Consider the following 25,923-nt stretch of genomic DNA (forward strand, 5'->3'; position numbering starts at 1 on the left):
CCACCCCAGGCTCTAAACCTACAACTGCTGCCTGGCCTTTGATAGCCAACATACTGATGCTACCTCTATAAGACCACACACTGACGTATTTGCTGCCACCTTCAGGTTCAATGGAAGAATCTAATTTCTTCTAAACCTAACATGCCATATTTGGTGCTTTTTGTATTACAAAAGTGTGCAGTTTCAGTGATACACTACAGTAAAGATAGCTCCAAAACATGCTGTTCTCAGTACACATTATCTTGCTACAGTGGCAGGAAGTAAGATTCTGGTACATAAAATCATTACTGAATTATATACCCCATGTTTAATCAAAACTCGGGGTGGTGGGTGTCTAGAGTATTTTTATTGAAATGACATGGTATGACCCCAACATGCATTCAGAAAACAGTGCAAAAGTACTCCTCAGTCTGCACTGACAAGGACTTTGAAGGCTATGCATCAGTCAAATACAGGACCAGAAAATAATGTAATTTGTGTCTTACTCAGACACAGGTGTGTAGGATGAGGAACAAAAGCATTATATTAATTAGTATTAAAGTAGCATGCTAGTTTGGATTCTATGGAGGAGAAAGATTGAAATAAAAGACTTGTTTCTACTGAAAGTAAACCATTATGCTGCTGTTCATTACATTTCCAACATTCTGTACTATTTTCCAAGTATGCATGTGTAAGTGGACACATTATCAAATTTTTCCTCTTCCATCTTGCTTGTCTTAACCCAAAAAAGGAAATGAGAACATGAATTCAACAGTGGTTGTACCTGCAAGACATTACACAGCAGAAACAAGAGCAGACATGAGAAAGTAAAAAACACTAATAAAATGAGAGCATGGGAAAGAAGTAGAGCAAATACTCAAACTGCTCTTAGTTATCATTTTCCTCTGCCTTTTTCTTTTATTCCCATTTTTACACTTGTGTGCTTTCCTTTTCATGCCACAAATAATATTAACTGATGCCATATTTTATACATACCTGATTCTCATTGAAAATGTGTTTACATCTTTGTCCAACTGATCTAACAGAGCAATACTTTGAATAATCATATTGTCAGATCTGTGCACATTAAATTTTACTTTGGCACGCGAATAACTATGCCCCAAACCAAGCTGAGCAACACCTGCAGTTTTTGCTGTAAATCCTTTCACCAACCCATGAAAATGGTAGCGGATTCCTGGAGAGAAAAAAGTTAAATAGTTAGTTTCATAAGTGACAAACATATCACACTGTATATGTGTGCCACCACCATTGCAAAACTAATGTATAACGGTAAGTATTCCTTGTGAAGAGTTTATCATGCTACATTAATTGGTCACCACTGGTGGTAATGCACATACTGTATGAAATGACACAAAGTATGTTTCCCATGAGCTAATTCTGGTCTGTAACACTACTTACATTGGTATTTTTCATTTATTGCTCCTGTTCTGCTACAAATCTGATGTTGGGACAACAATTTACTGTTTTTTAAGTACTGATCTTTAGCTTAGGACTCACAGGAACACAGATTAGTGGAAGAGCCGAAGAAGGATCAAAGACAAGCAGCACCATTTGTCCAAGTTTTAATAGCTAGAAAAATGGGGATGGGCAATTGGTACTCTTCAACCCATTGATGACAAGGTCATCAGTGATGAAACACAACCCAGTTTGGACAGGTATGGGAATAAAAATCTGTTCTGTCCTAAGGAACCATCCTAGTTGGGTATCTGACCTTCAAATGTATCTCACACACACACAAAAAAAAGTGCTAGAAAAGTGTGTTTGTTTTGGAGACCCTCTGGATAAAATTTAAAAAATGAACTTGAAAATGCTACTCTCAAACATTCGCAAACTGTTCCTATACGAGGGTAGCCCGATTGAAAAGTTCACAGAATGGGAGAGAAAGAAATGATTAACCTTAGTGAAACCTTTTTAATTTTTTAATCTACATCGATACTCTGCAAATCACATTTAACTGCATGGCAGAGGGTTCATTGAACCACCTTCACAATTCTCTATTATTCCAATTTTGTACAGTGCGCGGAAAGAACGAACACCTATATCTTTCCACATGAGCTCTGATTTCCCTGATTTTATCATGGTGACCGTTTCTCCCTTTGTAGGTCAGTGTCAAAAAAATATTTTCGCATTAGGACACAGTTGGCGATTGCAATTTCGTGAGAAGATTCCATCGCAATGAAAAACTCCTTTCTTTGAATGATGTCCAGCCCAAATCCTGCATCATTTCAATGACACACTCTCCCATATTTCACGATAATACAAAATGTGCTGCTGTTCTTTAAACTTTTTCGATGTACTCCGTCAGTCCTATCTGGTAATGATCCCACACCACACAGCAGTATTCTAAAAGAGGACAGACAATTGTAGTGTAGACAGTCTCTTTAGTAGATCTGTTACGTTTTCTGTCATGCCAATAAAACGCAGTCTTTGGTTAGCCTTTCCCGCAACATTTTCTGTGTGTTCCTTCCGATTGAAGTTGTACATAACTGTAATTCCTAGGTATTTAGTTGAATTTAAGGCCTTTAGACTTGATTGATTTATCTTGTAACCGAAGTTTAACGAATTCCTTCTAGCACTCATGTGGATGACCTCACACTTTTGTTATTTAGGGTCAACTGCCAATTTTCGCACCATTCAGATATCTTTTCCAAATTGTTTTGCAATTGGTTTTGATCTTCTGATTACTTTATTAGTACATAAACAACAGCATTATCTGCAAACAACCTAAGACGGCTGCTCAGATTGTCTCCCAAATCGTTTATATAGATATGGAGCAGCAAAGGGCCTATAATACTACCTTTGGGAACGCCAGAAATCACTTCTGTTTTACTCAATGACTTTCTGTCAGTTACTACAAACTGTGACCTCTCTGGCAGGAAATCACAAATCCAGTCACATAACAGAGACGATATTCCATAAGCACGCAGTTTCACTACAAGCCGCTTGTGCAAATACAGTGTCAAAAGCCATCCAGAAATACGGAACTGATCTGAAATTCCTTGTCAATAGCACTCAATACTTCGTGCGAGTAAAAACCTAGTTGTGTTTCACAAGAACGAAGTTTTCTAAACCCATGTTGACTGTGTGTCAATAGATCTTTTTCTTAGAGGTAATTCATAATGTACGAACACAATATATGTTCCAAAATCCTGCTGCATATCGACGTAAATGATATGGGCCTGTAATTAAGTGGATTACTCTTACTACCTTTCTTGAATATTTGTATGACCTGTGCAACTTTCCAGTCTTTGGGTGCAGATCTTTTATTGAGCGAACAGTTGTATGTGATTGTTAAGAATGGAACTAATGCATCAGCATACTCTGAAAGGAACCTAACTGGTAAACAGTCTGAACCAGAAGGCTTGCTTTTATTAAGTGATTTAAGTTGCTTCACTATCCAAGGATATTTACTTCTACGTTACTCATATTGGCAGCTGCTCTTGATTCAAATTCTGGAATATTTACTTCATCTTCTTCTGTGAAGGCATTTCAGAAGGCAGTGTTTAGTAGCTCTGCTTTGGCAGCACTGTCTTCGATAGTGTCTCCTTTGCAATTGTGCAGAGAAGGCATTGATTGATTCTTGCCGCTAACATACTTCACATACGCCCAGAATCTCTTTGGATTTTCTGCTAGGTTTCGAGACAAAGTTTCATTATGGAAACTGTTATAAGCATCTCGCACTTAAGTCCACGCTAAATTTCGAGCTTCTGAAAAGATCACCAATCTTGGGGATTCTGTGTCTGTTTAAATTTGGCATGTTTGTTTAGTTGTTTCTGCAACAATGTTCTGATCCGTTTTGTGTACCAAGGAGGATCAGCTCAGTCATTTGTTAATTTATTTGGTATAAATCTATAAATTGCTGCCGAGACTATTTCTCTGAATTCAAGACACGCCTGGTTTACACCTATACTATTAATTTGGAAGGAGTGGAGACTGTCTCTCAGGAAGGCGTCAACTGAATTTTTATCTGCTTTTTTTGAGTAGGTATATTTTTCGTTTATTTTTTCGAGGATTTGGGGATTGCAATATGCAGTCTCGCTACGACAACCCTGTGTTCATTAATCCCTGTATCAGTTTTGATGCTAGTTATTAACTCAGGATTATTTGTTGCCAAGAGGTCAAGTGTGTTTCCACAACCGTTTACTATTCATGTGGGCTCATGAACTAACTGCTCGAAATAATTTTCAGAAAATGCGTTTAGCACAATTTCAGATGATGTTTTATGCATACCTCCGGAATTTAACCTGTATTTTCACCAACATGCCCAGGGTAAATTAAAGTCACCACCAACTATACTCGTTTAAGCCAGGTACATGTTTGAAATCAAACTCAAGTTTTCCTTGAACCCTTCAGCAACTGTATCATCTGAATTGGGAGGTCGGTAAAAGGATACAATTATTATTTTATTCCAGTTGCCAACAACGACCTCTGCCCATACTAACTCACAGGAACTATTAGCAACAAGATGAACTACTTCTAACAGCAACAAACACACCACCGCCAACCGTGTTTAGCCTACCCATTCGGAACACCGTTAGGTTCTTCGCAAAAATTTCATCTGAGCTCGTATCTGGCTTTAGCCAGCTTGCAGTGCCTACAACGATTTGAGCATCAGTGATTTCTATTAGAGCACTGGTACTTTCCCAATACAGCTATGACAATTTACAACCGTTACACCGACGGTTCCTGTATCTACGTTCTTCTGGTGTCCGGCTTTCACCCTTTGTGACTGAAGCCCTTCTTGTGTTTTCCAGAGACCCTCTAACCTAGGAAACTGTCCAGTCCACGCCACACAGCCCGTTACCTGTGTAGCTGCCTTCTGCGCATAGTGGACACCTGACCTATTCAGCGGAACCCGAAACCCAACCACCCCTTGGCAAGTCAAGGAATCTGCACCCTACACGATCGCAGAACCATTTGAGCCTCTGATTCAGACCCTCCACTCGGTTCTGTACCAGAGGTCCGCAATTGGTCCTGTTGACTGTGCTGCAAATGGTCAGCTCTGATTTCATCTTGCAAGCAAGACTCACAGCCTTTACAACTTCTGTTAGCCGCTTGAAACCAGGGAGAATCTCTTCTGATCCAAAGTGACACACATCATTGATACCGACGTGAGTAACCACCTGCAGTTGGCTGCACCCTGTGCTCTTCGTGGTATCTGGGAGGATGCGTTCCACATCTGGAATAACTCCACCTGGTATGCACATGGAGTGCACATTGGTTTTCTTTCCCTTCTTGGGAACCATGTCCCTAAGGGGACCTGTAACACGCCTAACATTGGAGCTCCCAACTATCAATAATCCTACCCACGGTGATTGTCCGGATCTTGCAGGCTGAGAGGTTTCCTCTGAAACAGAACAGGCAACAGCATCTGACTCAGCGACAGTGTCAGCCACAGACAGCACTTGGAACCTGTTTGTCAGACAAACTGGGGAGGCCTTATGTGCGGCCGCCTGGGAAGTCTTTCGCCACCTGCTGCGCCCTGGGGCGACCTCCCACTCGACCACAGGTGAGGGGTTAACCTCAGTGCGAGCAGCAACTGGGTTGGCCAGCAGTGAGGACCGATTGGAGGACTTTGACGTGCTGGACATCTGTCGGATCCCCACGTCCGGCCCACAACAGTGGTGCCCATCCACTGCATCCTCAAGCTATGTAAGTGAAGCCATCACAGCCTGAAGCAGAGAGCAAAGTGTCACCAATTTGGCTCGCATCCGCACACAACAATCACAGTCCCTGTCCATACTAAAGACCGTGGAAAAATAAACTACGCAGATAAACGGACTATCGGCACGTGATGCGCTACTGTACTGTAGACCCTGACGAAAAGCAGGAACTGTGTCTAATAAATTAGATAAATACACAGAGATCCAAAAACCTAACTACCGAAGCACTCAGGTGAAACTAAATAATTCACCCCTGATTAGAGACTTGTAATGTGTCAGAAAATCAGTTTACTTTCCGACGCAAACGAAAACACATGAACTGTAGCTATTAGATATTAAATTAACATGGAGAAACTCAAGAAACTAAACTATTAAAGCACACAGATGATATTATAAAATTTGCTCCTGGTTAGGAACTCGTAAAAGTCACAAAATCGGTTACTTCCCTGTTGCTGCTTGTGTCTCGGCCAGCTACTGTTGTCTGACTGACTGGCTGACTAACTTCAACAAGTCTCCCTTTACACTAATGCACTTGGTTTAGTGATGTTCCAATGCCTTGATCCCATATCGAAAATTACATTCCTTCATGCCTGCACAATATCCGGCAACTTTGGCTGTCAGTTCTCAGTTTTAAGAAAATCTCCATCCACCAAGGAAAATTTTGAGCTTGGGAGAAAGATGGAAGTCTGGTGGAGCAAAATCAGGTGAGTAAAGCTGCTGTGGCAACAATTCATACCTTAGTTCAAGTAGTTTAGCAACGGCAACAACTTATGTGGGTTTTCATTGTCTTTATGAAAGACAGCTTTCTTCCCTTCCAAACCTGGCCTCTTTTCACATATCTTCTGCTGTAATTGGTACAGCAGGTTAGTGTAGTATTATCCCAAAATTATTTGATCAGTGCGCAGACAATGTATCAGCAGAATCTCTGATGGTATGACCTCTCCATCTGACAGTATTGCCTTTGATTTCCTTGGTAGTGGTCGATCAACATGCTCTCCAGCCAACAGTATTGCCTTTGATTTCTTTGGTGGTGGTCAATCAACGTGTTTCCACTGCTTTGAATGTTTTGTGTCTGGGGTATAGTAGTGGTCCAAAGTTTCATCTGTACTCACAAACAGGCACAAAAAATCTTGGGCAGGTCTCTACCCAAAGCGCTGACATTCATGTAATCTATGTCTAGCCAGAACTAAGAAATTATTACAACAGCGGAAACCCAGGATGAAAAGAATTCAAAAATGAGAACAGGCAAAACACCACAGATGATAGTGTTTCCTGAAAAACTTGCGTTTTAGTTTTGTTTGTGGCAGCTACCAATAATTATCAGCCTAATGATCGAGCTGTCACAAAAATTAAAAACACAGCACATGTTCTCCAATACGCGAATGGGAATGACTATGTAGGACGGATTTAGTATTTGAAAACATACATTTGTACTATCCCCTAAGGGTAAGTTGTCACTCATTTTTGTTTCTGAATCATAAACAAGAGACCAGTACTTTTAATTTCAACAGCACAATGAACAGTTTGTTGGCAATTTAGTTGAGAAACACGCAACACAAATTGTTTTGCTTACTATAGTAGTGTCAGCGGAAGAGGATTCCCCACAGCTGGCAGCACTGTTATCAGCTTTCAATTGAGAAAACCACTGCAAGCAAAAACAATAGTTGGTTCTAGAGCTGTGACAGCAAAGAAGAGTTGTCACAGAGTTGTAAGCAAAATCATGTTACGAGATCGGTCGAGGTAAACACATGAAGCAGGTGCATCAAACCCTCTACAACTTTTTATGGATGTTCTTTCATCAATTCTACTATATGCAGCTTCAAGATGTTGTAACACAGTGGTGGCTACTTTAGAACTACAATGTGGTGGGTTGTGGATTTACACATTGGTCCCAACTTGTCGCCCTGCACAACTGGTTATCTGGACATCTCAAAGTGGCATAAACATTTTTTTACATTAACTGGACAAAAGAGACTTCTTAAATTATGCTATAGTCATGACCCTGAAGCAGTTTCAGTAACTTGTATCTTTCATGAATCCTCACTTCTCACACAGTTTGAGTTCTTACGAAAGCACTGCTATTATCCTTTTGCAAAAACTAATCATGCCATTATGAAGGCTTGCATGCCCTCGGTAAAGTAGAAGCAGTTGATTTAAGAAACTCAAAAATGAAAATTCTGAACTTTTAACAACTACTCCAAAAACATGGATGATCTGAAGAATGGCTTCTGAATTAATGATTTCAACCAAGACTGTCAAAAATGTTTGGAAGCTTGAACAGTGCATGGTTATATTTCCAGTACCTAATGAGGACATAAACAGCAGGCTTTTAGCTTTCTCCGAGAATGACAAAATTTAAAAGCTATTACAACGTTTGAAGTTAACTGTTATTGTGAAAGCAATAAAATTCTTGCACAAACTGTATTTCGTAATCAGATTAATGAAAGTAAGTACTATACATGTATTTTTAGGTTTATTATAGAAAAAGAACTTGTTAAAATAATAATTTACAAATATTTGAAATTAGTATTTTGAAGTGAATTCTTAATGGCAGTTTACATACAAGTAACTTCTAGAATATTCCCAAACTGAATTCTAACTGAGAAGTCAAATACCAGTTGTTGTAGATGCAGCTTTAAAAATCCTTTAGTAGTTCTTTAGTAATCATTCATTCTCGGGGGTGGGAATGGGGGGGGAGGGGGGAGGAGGGGGGGAGAACTTTCACCCACTATTTTATCCCTTAGCGGTTGAATTTCCAAAACTGTTGAAACACACATTTCTCATTTTCTGACTGAAAAATCAAATACCCATTTTTGTAGTTCTAGCTTCGAAATTCCTTTAATAGTGACATGCTTTCATAAAGCCTTTCACTCCCTATTTCATCCCCTTAAGAGTGGAGTTTCAGATAATCTCTTCTTAAATGATGCCTACAGTATAAGACCCACACACTGTCAAAATTTCAAGTTTCTATCCTTGGCAGTTTGGGCAGGCAATGATGAGCCAGTGTATCAGTGTGACCCTATTTTACCCTCCTAGGGATTGAATTTCCAAAAACAGTGAAACGTGTTTTTTTTTTCCATCTCTAATTGAGAAGGCAAACACCAATTCCCAAAGATTAGGCTTTAATAAGGCTTTCCCAATGAAATCTTTTCATAAAGCTTTTCTCAACATATTTCACACTCTTAGGAGATGAATTTCCAAAAACAGACACATATATGTTTTACTTCTAACACAGAAGCCAAATACATATTTTCACAGATTTAGCTTAAAAATGCTTGGACTATGAAATATTTATATACAGGACATAAAATCCCATCTGAGGCCTGCGATCATTTTTACATTAGTAACTGGCAACCAACGCTGTACAATCGCAATAGTCATGAGATGTTCGACTGACTCTTTCATTAGAACATAAACAGACAATTGAACATATTATGACTTTATTGCGATTGTACAGCATTGGTTGCCAATTATTAACTATGAAGCATTTCTATAAAAACTTTCATCCTCCTTTTCACCCCCATAAGAGTTGAATTTCCAAAAACAATGAAACACTTACTTTTTTTTTATTTCTAACTGAGAAGCCAAATATAAATTTTCATAGATTTAGCTTTAAAACTGCTTTCATAATAAATATTTTCACAGAAAGTCTCATTCCCTATTCCACCCTTTTAAGGGTTCAGTTTCCAAAAAACATTGAAACACATACTTTTTTATATCATTTGTAACCAAGAAGTCAAATACCAATGTTCGTAGATATACATTTAAAAATACTTCTTACATGTAGCTTTACAAATACTGAAGTAGATCTTAAATAATGATATATTTTTTAAGAAAATCTGTCACCCACTAATTCACCGCCACAGTGTTATATTTCCAAAAATGCTGGAACACCTATTTCTTTATTTATGACTGAGAAATCAAACATCAATTTTTGTAGGTCTAGCTTCAAGACTGCCTTAATAGTGGAATTTTTCAGAGAAAGCTCTTCAGCCCCTTAGGGTTGGAATTTCAAAAAATCCCTTCTTAAACAATGCCTACAAAATAAGATCCACACCTTCTAAAAATTTTCAAGTTGGGCTCAGGGATGAAGAGTCAGAATGTCTGTCAGGACACTGCCTTTTATATATACAGATTATGAAGTTGTGATTAGGTTGGAACCTAAACATAGCTTAAATTAAATTAATAATCTTGGTTGTCAAAATATTCTCCTGCTGGCAACATATATTTCTTTTAAGGACAACAAAGGTAAGAGAAATTAGGATTCGTGTGGAGGCATACAGACAGTCATTCTCCCTTGCTCTACAAGCAAGTGGAACAGGAAAAGAAATTAATGGTAGTGGTACAGGGTACATTCTGTCTTATACCATACTGTGGCTTGCAGACTATGAATGTTTATGTATTCACGTGTTTCTTCTGAATACGCTGACATTTCAGAAGTTGTGTTACAATGATGATGATCTCTCCATCAATCCTATCTTGGATTCCAAGCCCAATGACTACTGAACATCACTTCACACTCCATTAACATTTTGTTACTTTCCCATCATCTTCACCTAAGATTGCTGCAGAATATCAAGTGAGTATTTTGTAGTTGGACTGAAGAAATCCTCTTATACAGTATGTTTCTGTAAGAGCCCGTAAAAGTGTAACAGGGCATAGAGAATTCTCCATTGAGCAATTCGAGGTAGGGAACCTGGGGTCAGAGAAACCAGCTTAAGGAGATGTGGAAGTAAACTTGTCTACTGCTTTGTCTAGCATTACTGTTTTCGAACTTATTTACGACTAACTGGCGTACAAGTTTATACATGCTGTGCTGTTTATTTACATGTACATTCATTTTCTGCAAGGAAATGAGGAACAAAACTGATTACTAAGAAGTATTTCCTAGTCACTGGATTGAAAAGAGAGGCCCATTTTGATGGAATGCGAGGTCACCTGACCTGAATCTCTGAATATTTCCTATGGAGATATCTAGAGTCACTTGTGTATGAGACCCCAGAGATGGAATTAGTTGCCAGAATTTTACCTGCCTGTGATGCAATTCGAAACATGCCACAGATATTTGTCATGCTGCGTCAGAATATTGTTCACCAATGTTATGCTTGCATTGAGGTTGACGGCCCTCAGTTTTAGTACATTTTGTAAGATACAGTACAAATGGTATTTTCATTGTGTCAGTGGTGGTATTTGCAGTTAACTGTAACTAATGTAGATAAAAAAGTACACAGTATTATGATTTTATTCCTATTATCTCCTTAAGTTGGTTTCTCTGACCCCAAGTTACCTACCTCAAATTGTTCAGTGGAGCATCCTTACCTCCTGTAAAATTTTTGCATGCTCTTACAGAAACACCTTTTAGAGGCTTACAAACAGCACAACATTCACTACTGAGAAAGGAAAGGGGGAGAAATGACACTCCCTAATACTCTGTAAGACTGCTTGCAGAATGCAAATTTTAATGTGCCATATTTGTTTTTCTCTTGTCTTTCCAGATAATTTCTCACAACTACAATCACCAAGTTTCTCCTCCAGATGCCAAGGGATCTTTTTGACTCCCACAAATGTAGGAGAAATGACAATCACGATACAGTAGGAGAAATCAGAGCCCACACAAGAAGGTTTAGATGTTCATTTTTCCCCACACAGCATTTGAGAGTAAAACAGTCAAGAAATAGCCAAAGTGGCTCTATGAAACCTCTGCCAAACATTTTAAATGTTAATTGTAGAGTAATCACGGAGATGTCGAACTGGAGGTCCAAGCACTCGCTTTATTACAATAAGGAAGAACATTCCATGAACAACAAAATTCTGGATGCAGAATACAGAAACATACCTCTTACTATTTCTGGAATTGGGGCTGTATGCTGGCATGTTATGCCCAATGCTTCTGTGATTGCTGCACCAAGTTTAGGTTCAGAAACACCCAGAGTTACAACAGATTTCTTTTTTCTGGGTAAATGAGTCTCCAAAACAAGGCGCAAATCTTCTGGTAGCAATCCTGAAACAGAAATATCATTAATCAAGAAACTAATAACATTATACTAGTGAAGGCTGGAATTTCCCACTTTCAGAAGACACATACTTAAGCATTGGGCATAAACAGGCATCTAGAATGAAAATTTCAACAAATACCATATGATTATCAGCTTGCTAAAGAACATAAATGTTAAATAAAAAATAAATGCTATGTCTTTACAACCATCTCATTTAACATCATAACACAATGTTTATCCCTCAACTGCGAATTGCAGTCAGCTGTATTAGGTATGGAAATATGATCTATTGGTGACACATGAAAATTTGCTGGACTGGGACTCAAAACTTGGATTTCCTCATTGCGAGCAGTCGTCTTAATCTTGGCTATCCATGCACACTCCCTGGACCAGTCTAAACCTCCACACACCACACTGTCTGTGTTGTACACCTAGACAGGCAAAATGATGACAATAGTAGTAACACTGAACACAGTTATCTCATTAGCCCTGCCGCAGAAATCCAAGTAAAGTTGCGAGCAATGCACGCATAGACAATATGGCATATGGAGGTCTGGACGGCATGTATGGATAGCCTAGATGGTTAAAACAACTGATTACAGTAAGTGGGAAATCCAGGTTCGAGTACCGGTCCAGCACAAATTTTCCAATCTTGCCAATATGTAATATTTCCATACATAATACAGCAACTGGTGAATAAAGTTCATAATATTAATATACGAGGGCTATCCACGAAGTACATTACGTTTTGGAATTAAAAATAAATAAAGTATTGGAATTTTTTTTATTATATACAGATGAAAGCCACACTTAAATACTACTTTTCTACACAGTTGCCACTTAAATTAAGGCACTTATCGTAGCGATGGACGAGCTTGGAAATTCCTTCGTCGCAAAATTCGGCCGCTGCGCCTTCAACCACGTGGTTACCTCTTCTTGAAGCTGTGCGTCGTCATCAAAACGCTGCATAGCCAACCACTTCTTCATTGCTGGGAATAAGTGGAAGTCGCTCGGTGCTAGGTCGGGACTGTACGGCGGATGAGGAAACAACTCCAACTTAAAAGATTCGAGAACTTCACAAGTGGCATTTGCCGTGTGGGCCCGGGTGTTGTCGTGAATCAGCAAGATCTTTGAGCCCAACTTTCCCCTGCGCTTGTTTTGTATTGCTCTTCTGAGGTTGCGCAGAGTTTGGCAATACCTTTGAGAGTTTATTGTAGTGCCTCTTTCCAGGAAATCCACAAAAATCACACCTTTTCTGTCCCAAAAGACAGTCATTACGTGGTTGAAGGCGCAGGCGGCCGAATTTTACGATGAAGGAATTTCCAAGCTCGTCCATCGCTACGATAAGTGCCTTAATTTAAATGGCAACTATGTAGAAAAGTAGTATTTAAGTGTGGCTTTCATCTGTGTATAATAATAATAAAAATCCAATACTTTATTTATTTTTAATTCCAAATCGTAATGTACTTTATGGATAGCCCTCGTAGCTGCAGTTTGTCCTGTATACAAATGAGCTTAGAAATCAGATGTGGAATCCTGCATCAGTCACTTTCTAGACAAGGTCCTAGTGGAAGAGGTTTGCCATTGCCTCCCATCCACCTGTTATGAAGAGTCAAAAGTGTATTCATGCTGTGTGGATGACTGATGAGTGCTTGTACAGACACGCATGCATGCCTGAAGGAACAGACATTGTACAATAAAATCATAATATTGAAATGTTACCTTCTGAGATGCCATTTATATTTTCCAAGGCTGATGATGCAGTTTTGAAAGGCGCAAAGCTGATAAGTTTGACAACTTGATTGAAACGGCTTAAATCTGTTACAGAAGCTTCAACTTGTGGCAAGAGCATCCCTACTTCTTCAAACTCCTTGACTCTGAATATGGCATATCCAGCTGCATGTTCAAACAACACATAGAGCTCCGACTGGAACATAAGAGAAAGTAATTATTAAAGATTTTCACTACATGAAATGTCTGTCAAATAGCAAGCACTTTTAATCTCATGCAACTGAACTCTTAAAAATCAAAAAAATCCTATTTTATTATGGGAGTATAATAAGTATTCCTGTATACAAATGAGCTTAGAAAGCAGATGCGGAATCCTGCATCAATCACTTTCTAGACAAGGTCCTAGTGGAAGAGGTTTGCCATTGCCTCCCATCCACCTGTTATGAGGAGTCAAAAGTGTATTCATGCTGTGTGGATGACTGATGAGCGCTTGTACAGTATTGCGTTGGGTTTGTGTTGCTTTGGGGAAATGAAAAAGAGTGATGGAAAATAGCCAACACCTGTTGAACAGCAAGCATCAAGAGAGCCACAAGGCTTAATGTCCCTGTCCAATGGATGGACCATCACCAACACTGTCACATGCACTTACTTCACAAGAGACAATGGTGAAGTTTGGAATTTAATCCAGGGCATTGGTGCAAAGTCTAGTGATCAGGAACTTTACAAAACCACCTCTCCTCTCCTTCCTGTCCAAATACTGGCAGTTAAAATGTTCCACCAACAGGATTCAAAGAGTGTACCTTCAGGTCAAGTGCTACCATAAAGGCATGCATTAGCAACCTCTGCTACAGAGGGTGGGTGTTACAGGTGTAATAATCACTTAACACTTTCTTGACTGTCTAACTTTTAAATGGCACATCAGTTTTTATCTGAGGCCTGTAATGTGCCACTGTGAATGTGTAAGAGCAGACTGCTGTTATGTAAGGAGATACTTCAAAACAGAACAAACTTCTTCAAATAATACATATTAAGTTACCGCGAAAGTGTTGTTTTACACAAAGAACTTGCTTTCACAAAGTGTTGTATGAACATACCCTTCTCTTACGTGAATGCTATGCACTGTTGCCTGCACACAGTCACTACTACCACAGACCTTCCATAAATAAATGGTAACAGTTAGCTTCCAACATGGCTGGATCATACAGTGGCTTGCAAATTACAGTAATACAACTACTCCACAAAGAGCTGTACACGTAACTAGTGTTGTTTCTGATCTAATAATAGAATGTCTTGCTGGGCCTTCAAAAATAGGGCTGCACATATGAAATGCAATCTTATTTCTCTGGACCTTTGAGGATTAATTTGTATTAGAGGCCTACTTTTAATACTCCACTACATGGCTTATATGTTTATCATTTTACCAGGTGACAGTGTACCAAATGGATCAACAAACATGGGATGATACACACAAACCACAGAAACTTACAACAGAATGGACAGAATTATAAGTGGTCTCAGATAAAATTACAAATTGATTTTTAACTGTGCATTCATTCAATCATTCATCGCATCCTGCAGATCTTTTCTGCAGCAGAACCTTCAGTAATACAGAATGTGTTAAGGCATAAGTTAGCAAAAGACAAGTTAATCACAGAAACTTAATATGCATAACATATAAACAATACCTGATATTAGTTGGCCTAATACAACCAGTATTGTGAAATGCTCTTAGGTATATGACTTGGTTGTTTAATCATGAATATTATTTATAGGACAACAAGTTAGGAAGACAATATATTGGCAATGAAACATCCAATTGAGATATGAAGCTAACATCTTGAAATATGAACTAAAAGAGCCGACTGACAATTTTGGGAAACATTATGTATGACCTCTATCTTTTTTGTAGTTCCTGAACATACAATGAAAAAAAGATACCCATCATCTAACATAGGATACTTTTTCTGCATATACGTAACGGTTTTAATTTTTATGATAAAAACTGCTTTAAATATGGCAAAGTTCGTTAAAGTATGTGCCGAAAATATGAGACTCCGGCACAGGTTCATCTGCCACAAATTTTATTTGGCATAATAAGGCATCAATTCATAACATACCCTAGACATTGGACTATGTTACAGATTAGCTGTCATCATAACCAAGAATTCAAGGGCGGAGTGGTCCAATACCACATTCTAGACCATTTGAGGCATAAGGTTTTCCAAGACCTATGTTCTTTCCACTTGGGGAATGATGAGAGAGAAGAATGAAGGGATATGTAAGATTTACACTTCCATAAATGACAGAATTGAGGGAAGGGGGGAGGGGGGGGGGGAAGAGAGAGAGAGAGAGAGAGAGAGAGAGAGAGAGAGAGAGAGAGAGAGAGAGAGAGAGAGAGAGAGAGACCGTAAAGTTTCTCTATAATTCTTTGAAAAACAAGGATCCAAGCACATTTCGTCAACTTCAGTATATGCTACACATACAGTTTGAACTAAGGCAAACACTGCACATACGTAATAGAACACCGACCTCCATGTATACGCCGGCAAACAATGCACATACGTAATAGAACACCGACCTCCATGTATACGCTACCATCTACTTGTCAGTGCAGATACTGAAACTTCCTGGCAACTAAAACTGTGTGCTGGACTGGGAATCGAACACTGAACTTTTGCTCTCCCTGCCAAATGCTCTACCGATGGAGCCATCCAACTAAGACTCACGACTGACTTAACAACTTCACTTTCATCAGTACCTTGTCTTCTGCCTCCCACTATAAGGGTTAAATCACACAGAATTGGAAAAACATAACACAATACAAATCATAACAAAATACACTTCCTTGTCTCCTATATTTACTCAAATTAATATATAACGTCAGGTTGAAAAAATTACCATTGTGCACACTCCCGTGTACCAGTCTTCACGTTTAATCTTCACGCCTTCTCCAGTTTATTTCACACACGCTGTAATGTATGCACCAAACATGCGTGATGCGTCCACCTTAAACAAATTTGTGCATCTTTGGAGCATCAGCATAATGAATTTAATATCTTTGGTTCAAATTAAAAATAAAACTAAAAATATATGTGGAAGGGAAATTAACTATTGCATACAGTTGTAACTCTTTACCTCATGCGGTTCCTTGCCTCACAAAAACTGGTGTAAATACAGACTGTGGTAAACACTCCATTTCTGCAAAATGACACAAATCTGACATAGATTTTATTGATGTATTTCAGTAATATCTTTGAAGTAAAAGCGTGTGTGCGCGTGGAAAAATAGCGATGTTGGATCGTGTTGGACGGTTTCGGAAAGTTTAAGCTTTAAATGAAGTTTATGCTGGCTTTTTAAATAACCTACAACAACATACGAGTTAAAATATGTATTGCGCCCTGTCATTTCTATTATTGGGCAGTGACGAAAAGTTTAGTAAACTTTTAAGTGAAGTTTATGCCGGTTTTTCAAGTAACCTATAACAACACACGAGCTAAAATGTGTATTGCGCCCTGTCATTTCTATTATTGGGTCGCAATGCCTGTAAGCATCTATTTTCATGAAAGTTTCGGCCGTTAGTTAGATCAAAAATCATCATAATGACTGACAATCGTCCTGCGTGTGCTGTGTGCGGGGGGACTGACTATTGTGTAGAAGCTGGTTTTTATTACTGCAGCGAATGTCATACTCAGTCTCAGGTAAAGATTGCTCGAAGACTTTTAAGTAGTTAACACTTCCATTTCCATTCAAATAAAAAACAACAGTCTTGATTTTCTTACATAGGCCTAGTTGAAACCTAATATATATTCGAGTAACATTAATGAGTGTATATTATGGAAATTAGAATAAGTGCTGGCCATTAGGTAAACTAATCATCCCATAAAACCACATTTAACGTCTGATAAATCACATTTAAAAAAAATAAAAAATAAAGAAAAAACATACTTCTCCTATTTCCTAAGTGGAATGGCCCGCATACATATGGAAAAAAAATCTTAAAGATGTTTCCTTCTAAGAGGTAATACCAAACCTTTCAGAAAAACGTAAATGTAAACCCACCGAGGTACAGTACCCACGTAAGATAAATCTTGTGCTGTTGTAACCAGTCATCACAAAAAAGATACCAATCACAGTATTTATTTTCAAAGATTTCATTACAGCACTGAATTAAATAGTAATAACATTTTATGCAACTCTCATATTATTTGATAGTAATAATAATCACACTGTCCAAAAAATAAATCATATTAATAGCATGAAACACCACCTATGGTCTCGATAGTGGCGTCAGTTCAGTTACGCAGAGTGACCCCAAGTTTCTCAACTGAAGCCACTCGTTTGTGATGGTTATATCCTGTAAAGCTACCAGTTTGTAATGATTTTGATTGCTATGTTTCATTCACTGTTCTGAATAATCCCAGACTACATTCTATGGCACAAACCCCAGGTGATTTATTGGATAGATTAAGGTGCACTAGGATGCCTGAGAGGTAAACAGAGCAGGGAACCGAGCGAGGTGGCGCAGTGGTTCGCACACTGGACTCGCATTCGGGAGGACGACGGTTCAATCCCGTCTCCGGCCATCCTGATTTAGGTTTTCCGTGATTTCCCTAAATCGTTTCAGGCGAATGCCGAGATGGTTCCTTTGAAAGGGCACGGCCAGTTTCCTTCCCAATCCTTCCCTAACCCGAGCTTGCGCTCCGTCTCTAATGACCTCATTGTCGACGGTACGTTAAACACTAACCACCACCACCAGAGCAGGGAAATGTGTGTCACCATGTGTAAATGGCTATAGTCATCTTGGAAGATGGGAGTTGTCAGGATGCTGTAGTTAGAAAGGACTACACTTGGTCATTGAGAAAGTTGAAATAAGCTTCCTGATCCACAATCCCAATAATGTGGACGAGCAGACCTATGTTATTGAATGGAAGACTCCCTCAAAACATCACAGAACCGCCTGGCCTGGCCTGAACTACACTGGTTGGTTCGGAGGGAAATTACCAAACTATAGGGTCATCAGTCCCAAACTACACTGCGGATGCATTGTGTGATGAATGCTTAATTGGTCCATCAGTGTGTCTGACACCTTATATAAATTGAAAAGAGGCAAAATCAAGACTTGTCAGACCTTAAAACATGCCACCAGACAGCTAATCTCCAGTTACTGTGTTGTTTGGCACTTTGAAGCTGTGCTGTGTTTTGTGGGTGCCATGTTGATTGGGTGCGACATTCATATTCGATCCCTCTTTACGACTACCATTTTTACCCTGTGTAACATGGTTGTGGGTTATACACCATTCCTTTTAGCAACGTTGAACAACCTGTGTTGATTCACCAACAAATCAAGTAGTAACTTTATTCAGTGTGTGGTTATGGGCATATCCAAACATGATAAATCTCCTTTCTGCAATTGTGTTACATCTCCATATTTACCTACCTTACTGCACTGATTTCATACAATTGACTGGCTTATATACATCACTTTTCTGCCACACTTGAGTGTAACGTGACACCAGTTCAAAGCCAGTTACACTGCTCCAGAGTGTAAGTATGTTCTTTGCAAGGAGTGACTAGAAGTTTGTTTGTTGAGGGTATAGACATCAATTGGTTCTATGGAAAAACCCATCAGTGGAGTAGAAGGTGTTGGCCACTATTAAACCCCATAGGCTTCTTTGAACTTTATCAGTTGCTAAAATTTTTGCGACTGATTGCAGGTTGTAGACCAGTCAGTAGAAGACCTAAAAAGGTGGAATATAGGGGAAATTAATTGTATAGCCTCCAATTTTGCTTTAGTGGTAGGAAGGAGTGCCATGAAGAACATAATAAAAATCTTGACTGGCGGGGACTGAGCATAGTAGTGTGGGGTTGAAAAATTGCAGCTTACTAAAAGTGGTGTTTTAATGGTATTAAAGTAATGTTTATTGGTGGATTTAGACCAAATGTTAAATGTCTGCACCACATCTAAGTGGGTGATTTCATTTCAAATCGTACAGGTCATGTCAACTTGTAATCATGAATTTCTCTGGAAATGATGTATATTAGACCTTTATATCATATGTGTTAAGAAAGTATTTTTGTTTTAGGGTCAATTCAAATGAAGTGGTCCAATAAAAATTAAGTTGGTTGCTTGAAAATTTTTAAATATTTTAATTTTTTGGTATGTGATTGTCCTATATTTGAGAAGTGCAAAACACCCGTCGGCTTTGACCCGTGACATAAGGCTGTTGTGGTGTGTGACGTCACGTCGGTGCGGAATTTAGTTTGTGAGTGTGGTGTGTTTGTAGGTGTCGTTTTGATGCGATTGGTGGTGCTCTCTGGTGGTGTGTTAGGTGATGTTTTTGGTTTAGTTTGCGAGTGTGGCGTCGTGTGTGAATTTTGGGACATTTCTTTTTTTATTTCTTTGGTAGGTATGGATATGACTGACAGGGTCAACAGTTTTCGGTTGTCGGCTATGATGGGGGACAGTGCGTTGTCTCTAATAAAATTTCTTCAACTATTCAGATTTTTTGGTGAAGTCGTGAAGTGTTTAGTATGTCGTGAAGAAATGAGGCTTACTCAAAGTTCCTGTGTCTTGGACCAGGGACAGCTGTATGTGGAAATGTCGTAAGGATAACAGGTCAAGGGAAGTGTTCGATCCCAATGTGTGGCTGTTGGTATTGCTATCTGGAGATGTTTTTGAGCTATATAGGTCAAGGGAAGATGGGTAGATCACATAACTAATGAGGAGGTATTGAACAGAATTGGGGAGAAGAGGAGTTTGTGACACAACTTGACAGGAAGAAGGGACCGGTTGGTAGGACATGTTCTGAGGCATCAAGGGATCATAAATTTAGCATTGGAGGGCAGCGTGGAGGGTAAAAATCGTACAGGGAGACCAAGAGATGAATACACTAAGCAGATTCAGAAGGATGTAGGTTGCAGTAAGTACTGAGAGATGAAGAAACTTGCACAGGATAGGGTAGCATGGAGAGCTGCATCAAACCAGTCTCAGGACTGAAGACCACAACAACAACAACAGGTCAAGGGAAGTGTTAGGTCCCAATTTATGGAATTGGGAGCTGCTGTTGAGCTATATAGGTCAAGGGAAGTGTCCGATTCCAGATGATATTGTGTTTAGTGGTATTTGGGGAGTTTTGTGATGTCGGTTTTTTTCGTCATTTTGCGTGGTTTTGTATGGGGGTGGGTGTCTAAATTTGTTTGTATTTAGTTTGTCCCCACCCAAAAACCGCCTATTTCCCACGCTTGCGCCGTTAGTGTCATTAGGCTTTTTGTGGAACGTGTGTGTCTTTGTTTTTCTATGTATTTTCGCCCTCATAATGAGTACGTAACGACTTTATATGCGCCATATTGGAATCGTGGTTTATGGTCGTTTCCGCCATATTTGTGATGTCATGTGTCAAAGCAGACAGGCGGAATCAGACGCTTCCATATTTCCAAGTGCAAAACATTTTTTTAAAATAATTTATCTTGCACCTTTACTGGATGATGGCTATTTTTATTTGTAGGTGCATGATGATTTTTCAGTCTGGAGACATTAGCGAAAATTAGAATACCACTGCATTGGGTTAAGTTACAACATTGCAGTTGATGTGATTGTTTTTAGAAAAGTGTCCTCTACAGCATTTTCTATTACACAAAATGCCCTAAATTGAAAAATAACCAGTCAAAATGACCTCCAAAGTTTGGTATCCAAATTTTCAAAAATCCACTTATTACGCCCAAAAACAACAAACAAGCAGTGGTTTAGGAGAGTCTATTTTTTCCTATATTTAGATATCATACACTACTGGCCACATATAGAACAAGAACACTTACAAATATTTCCTTAATTTTTTATGAATTTTTGAAATTTGAAAATTTTCTTTTTTTTGTAAAGTTTGGGGTTAGTTATCTCAGGTGGGACTGAATATAAAAATATGATTTTTGCACTGTTTGTACACCTATATGATAGCAACGTACTGTAAAAATTTCAACATTGATATCTGACTGTGAACAAAGATATGCATTTTTGAAAATTAGGAGATGATTCACATTACTCTACAACTGATCTTATGGCTGTTGCCTTTTAATGTGTGATGATATTAGCGGGACATAATCAATTATTATTGAAGTAAGGTACTGAATTATATGCAAAAAGTGGATACATAATGGAAATTAACATTTATATTGTTGTGATATCCTTAGAGATGCGACTGTTCATGAACCTGCTGGTGAATGTTAAGAACACTTATTTCTTCATACAGCTTCTGTCATATAGAATAAGACCTCCCAGTTGGTGTGGTAAGTTCAAGCACTGAAAGTTTCCTTAAAACATTTTTCATTGGTATCCAAACTTTGTCGCTAGTACATTTATTGAATAATGTTCTTGGGCCAGCAGGGTGGTAAAAATGCACAAAAACATCATTGTTTTCCAAACTTATTCTTTCAACCTCTGCAAGCCACCACTGTCCATCACACACACATGCCACTATGTCATTCAACATTAAAGACAGAGATGTAATTTTACTGGCACAATGATCCTCTTAAATTTCAGTTTCTGATGTTACATAGCATCGAACTAAGTTTTCTGCAATGCCAAGCAATTCGTGGAAAAGCCTTGTTCCTTTTATTTCTTTACAGGTTTCAAATCTGGTTTGAAGTGTTGTTTTCATATGCAGAACCACTTCTTCTTTCTCGATCAGAAAATAGGTAAGGTCTTTAATATCATCCTTGTAAAAGACATACATGTTCTGTACTGTGAGAATTTGATTTGTGGTTGGTCTTTGTAGGCTGGCTTTATGTACTTCATGCTTTGTTGTACGTCCTACTACATCACATGCATTTTTACCATGGCAAGATGCAAAAAAGTGCCATTCAGCCTCCAACCCAAAGTCTACTTTGTGGTTGCACAGATTTGAAAAATTCTGTTTGATCTTACACTGACTACCACTTCCGTCTGAAAAGTATACCAACTTCTCAACCTTTGGAAAATTTTCTTTTATGTAATTTATTACATACTTTTGAAACACATGTACAGCCAAAGTGTTGTGCTCCAAGTAGTCACTTAGAGTTCAAATTGAAGAACTGCAAACTTCATCTTTCTCATGTAGAGAGTAAATGGATACACTGTTGCCTGGTCATTGACCCAGTCGTACCCTTGTATTGCATCCTGAATCACAAATGTAAAATTTTCTGCCAAATCAGCTATCACTATGCATTCAGTTTCATGAAGTTATGCTTTTTTGTTCTTCAAGAACTTACTTTGGATTCTAGAAACATAGCGGTAACTTTTGAGTTTTTGTAAGTTATCAATTAAAGATTCCATGTACTCTTCCTGAGATTTACTGTTTGAAGGTAATACTGTCTGGCATTTCCCCCTCATATTTGTGAAACAGTTCAATAACAGTTTCCGCACCAGGGCATTTATTACACAAACTCATCATGCAGTCATAAGTGTTAGTGTTACAGACCATTAAATCTAGTAACTCTTTGTAGTTAAGATCACTGAGTTTTGCATCTGCAATCATCAGTTTCACATTTTGGTGATATAAACAAAAACATATGGAGTGTGTCCCTGAGGATCCAGTCAAAATACACCACTTAGGGAGGAAGTCACAAAATTTTGACGTTCCAATTTTGCATTCAGCATGAGAATTTTTGAAAGCTACATAAAGCTCATTTAAATTTGACAGCACTAGTTGTTTCTGCTTTGTTACTTTAACTCCATTTATAACAGCTCTTTTGCTATCTTTTGTAACCTGGGCACATTCTACTGTTTTCATCATCTTCAAAAAACTGCTGGATCTTTTTAATTGTTTCTTCATTTACACCTACTCCTTTCTTCTTACCTAAAACTGGAAAAATGCCTTGCTCTTTCGCTAATTTTCGGGTTAGTTTAATGAAACGACGAGAAACGTTGAATTCATGAACTATTTTTTTCTCTTGACCATGAGTCAGGAAGCAAACTTAAAATCTTAACTTTTTCCTCTTTAGATGTCACTGAACATTTAATTTTTAATTTCTCTATTAAGCTCAAATATTGAGAGTCAGATGACGCTGGTGGTAGGTTTTCTTCTTTAGAAATAACATTGGTGTCTGTATTATTATAGCAAGATTCCAAGTCTTTTCTAATTTTGTCTGAAATTTGTTGTACCTTATTTTCAATAGCTGCTTTTCTTTCTCTGCTACTTAATTTTATTATTTTCGAAGCAGGAGATACATCTAACTTGGAACAATCAAAATCCAATATGCTACCAGCTTCCTCATTAGGAATATACATGTCATATTAACAAGGTTACATGATTCTGGTTCTGGATTCACAACTTCTGCCAAAAATGTGGTTGTATTTCAGAATATATTTCTTCTCATGATACTCACACCCTGATGTTACAGAAGAACTTACTCAAAATTTAAACAAAGTTTGTCTAACCTCATCAAAGCCATTGACATTTTTAAGTTTTTTGAAACTGAACCGAAATCTGTTTTGTGATCCATGCTGTTTAGCTCTCGAAAACCTCAAACTATACACACACACACACACACACACACACACACACAGTTTTGTGACACACTTCACTTAGTATCTGTCCAACGGAGCACTGTTCATCCATGTTATTGCATTCCAGTTAATCTCTCAAAATTAATTACAAATAATGCACAGAACAAAGCACATATCACATTCTACATTCACACCAGTCATTTTGACTGGTATTTTTTCAATTTAGGGTATTTTGTGTAATAGACAATGTTGTAGAGGACCTTTCCTAAAAACAATCATGGCAACTGCAATGTTGTAACTTAACCCAGTGCAGAGATATTCAAATTTTTGCCAATGTCTCTGGACTGAAAAATCATCGTGCGCCTACAAACAAAAATGGCCACCATCCAGTAAAGGTGCAAGATATATAGGACAATCACATATAAAAAAATTAAAATATTTAAAAGTGATCTAGCAACCATTACTGGACCACTTCATATGGATTGACCTTTTATCTTAATTTTTGTAAATGGTATGGACTTTTTAAAAATGTGTATTTTGTAAATAACTTTTAAACAGTAGAGAAAGAAAAGAAAAAAAAATGTAACTAATAAACCAGAAATAGTGGAGACCTGGTAGTTGATTTGTGTTAAAGGTCCCTGTTAGTGTGTTGAAATTTAGTTGGCTCCCGCACCCCTAGGGGCTTTCTTTAACTTACAAATTTAAGATAAAAATACGAGATTTAAGTTAATTTTTCCACTTATATTTTTTTTTCTAGTTTGGAAAGTCAGAGAACACTATCTTTTCCATCATATTATCAGATACTACTGATGTAGTTTTAAACAGTATCTTCTCTGCTCTAGCTATCTGTATGATGTAAATATTTATTACTGTAAAAAAAAAATTGCATTTTTTTTAGAGTTTTTGCCAATTGTTTACTCCAAAAACCCCATCTGAAAACTTTTGAGAATTACACAAAATATTTTTTGGTTAATATGTTAGTAGTCAGTGCAATATTTTTCTGTGTGAAGTGTTAAAAAATTTTCAGTGTCCTACATATTTCACATCACTGGATTCCTGTTGTAAAATGTCTTCTGTTTATAACAAACAAGTGAGAACTTGTACATAAACCTTTCTGCATTGAGTTTTGTGTTTGGTTTGAACTTTTTGTTAGATACAGTGTCAGTGAGGAACAGGGTGCGATTGGTGCTTTTACCAGTGGGGGGGATGTCTTAGGAGTTTAGTAGAATTATATATGTTACTAGCTTGGACTGTGGTGTTATGTATGGTTAAACAGCTATTTATAAATAGATGTTAATGCCGAAACTCACTATAGACGCGTATGAACTATCAGAAAAGCCATCCCTTGTTATATCTTTAAAAGTACATTATAGGTAAAGCTTATTTACAAAATCATCTACATACGGCTACAGATATACGTGGGGAATTCAAAAAGTAGAGGCACGTTTGTGGAAAGTTGTAGTTATTCTGATGATAGAAAACTGAAACATATTAATAGTATTAATAGTAAGACTTATTAAAAGCTTTCAGTGTTCAGCTCCACAAATTTAAATTATACGTAAAGTTTTACTACAGTTCGTGGGAAATAAACATCCCAGGTTGGGATGCATAAAATAAAACCAGAGGTGGGGATGGTCTGATGCAGAGGGGGAGAAATCCCCCCCTGCAAATCGCACACTGGTGAGGAAATACAGTAGTGAAAGAGTGAGGTGTGTGGATGATGAATGAAGACACAAGAAGGTGGTGTTTAAGGTAAGTGAAAAACACTTCACAGATGTTGAAAACCTGTCAGAGGTATTGCAGACATATCTTGGTCCTCAGGTAACAATATTAGCATCACATCCATGTGCAAGAATTGCTACACTCAAAAAAGAAGAAATTTAGTGACAACTCACCTGAATGATCACCATCACCTGCTTGTGAAACTGAAGGAGACAGAGCAGATGTTTATCCTCCTGGGTGTGAAGTTGTTGATGCATTGAATGTTAGCATTTCTGCTGTAGCCCCTACTATATCCCACCTTAAATGTATAGGAAAGGTAAGAAGCACAAGAAGT

General features: G+C 38.1%; 2 protein-coding genes across 2 annotated transcripts in view; one reads left to right on the forward strand and one right to left on the reverse strand.

Moving 5' to 3' along the window:
- The window catches only part of LOC124605454 (nucleolar protein 56), an 84,549-nt gene extending 68,126 nt beyond the window's left edge, over positions 1-16,423 (reverse strand). The window contains exons 1-4 of the mRNA XM_047137139.1: positions 16,289-16,423; positions 13,382-13,586; positions 11,500-11,664; positions 976-1,174 (exon numbers count right to left, since the gene is read on the reverse strand). Of these exons, the coding sequence (XP_046993095.1) occupies positions 976-1,174; positions 11,500-11,664; positions 13,382-13,586; positions 16,289-16,291 (572 nt within the window). The 5' untranslated portion in view covers positions 16,292-16,423. The remainder of the gene's footprint in view (positions 1-975; positions 1,175-11,499; positions 11,665-13,381; positions 13,587-16,288) is intronic.
- Positions 16,424-16,600: 177 nt separating this feature from the next.
- LOC124605384 (TATA box-binding protein-associated factor RNA polymerase I subunit B) overlaps positions 16,601-25,923 on the forward strand; it is a 309,701-nt gene continuing 300,378 nt past the window's right edge. Inside the window, exon 1 of the mRNA XM_047137024.1 lies at positions 16,601-17,088. Within this exon, the coding sequence (XP_046992980.1) occupies positions 16,990-17,088 (99 nt within the window). The 5' untranslated portion in view covers positions 16,601-16,989. The remainder of the gene's footprint in view (positions 17,089-25,923) is intronic.

The sequence above is a fragment of the Schistocerca americana genome, chromosome 3 (genome assembly GCF_021461395.2).
Source record: "Schistocerca americana isolate TAMUIC-IGC-003095 chromosome 3, iqSchAmer2.1, whole genome shotgun sequence".
NCBI lineage: Eukaryota > Metazoa > Arthropoda > Insecta > Orthoptera > Acrididae > Schistocerca > Schistocerca americana.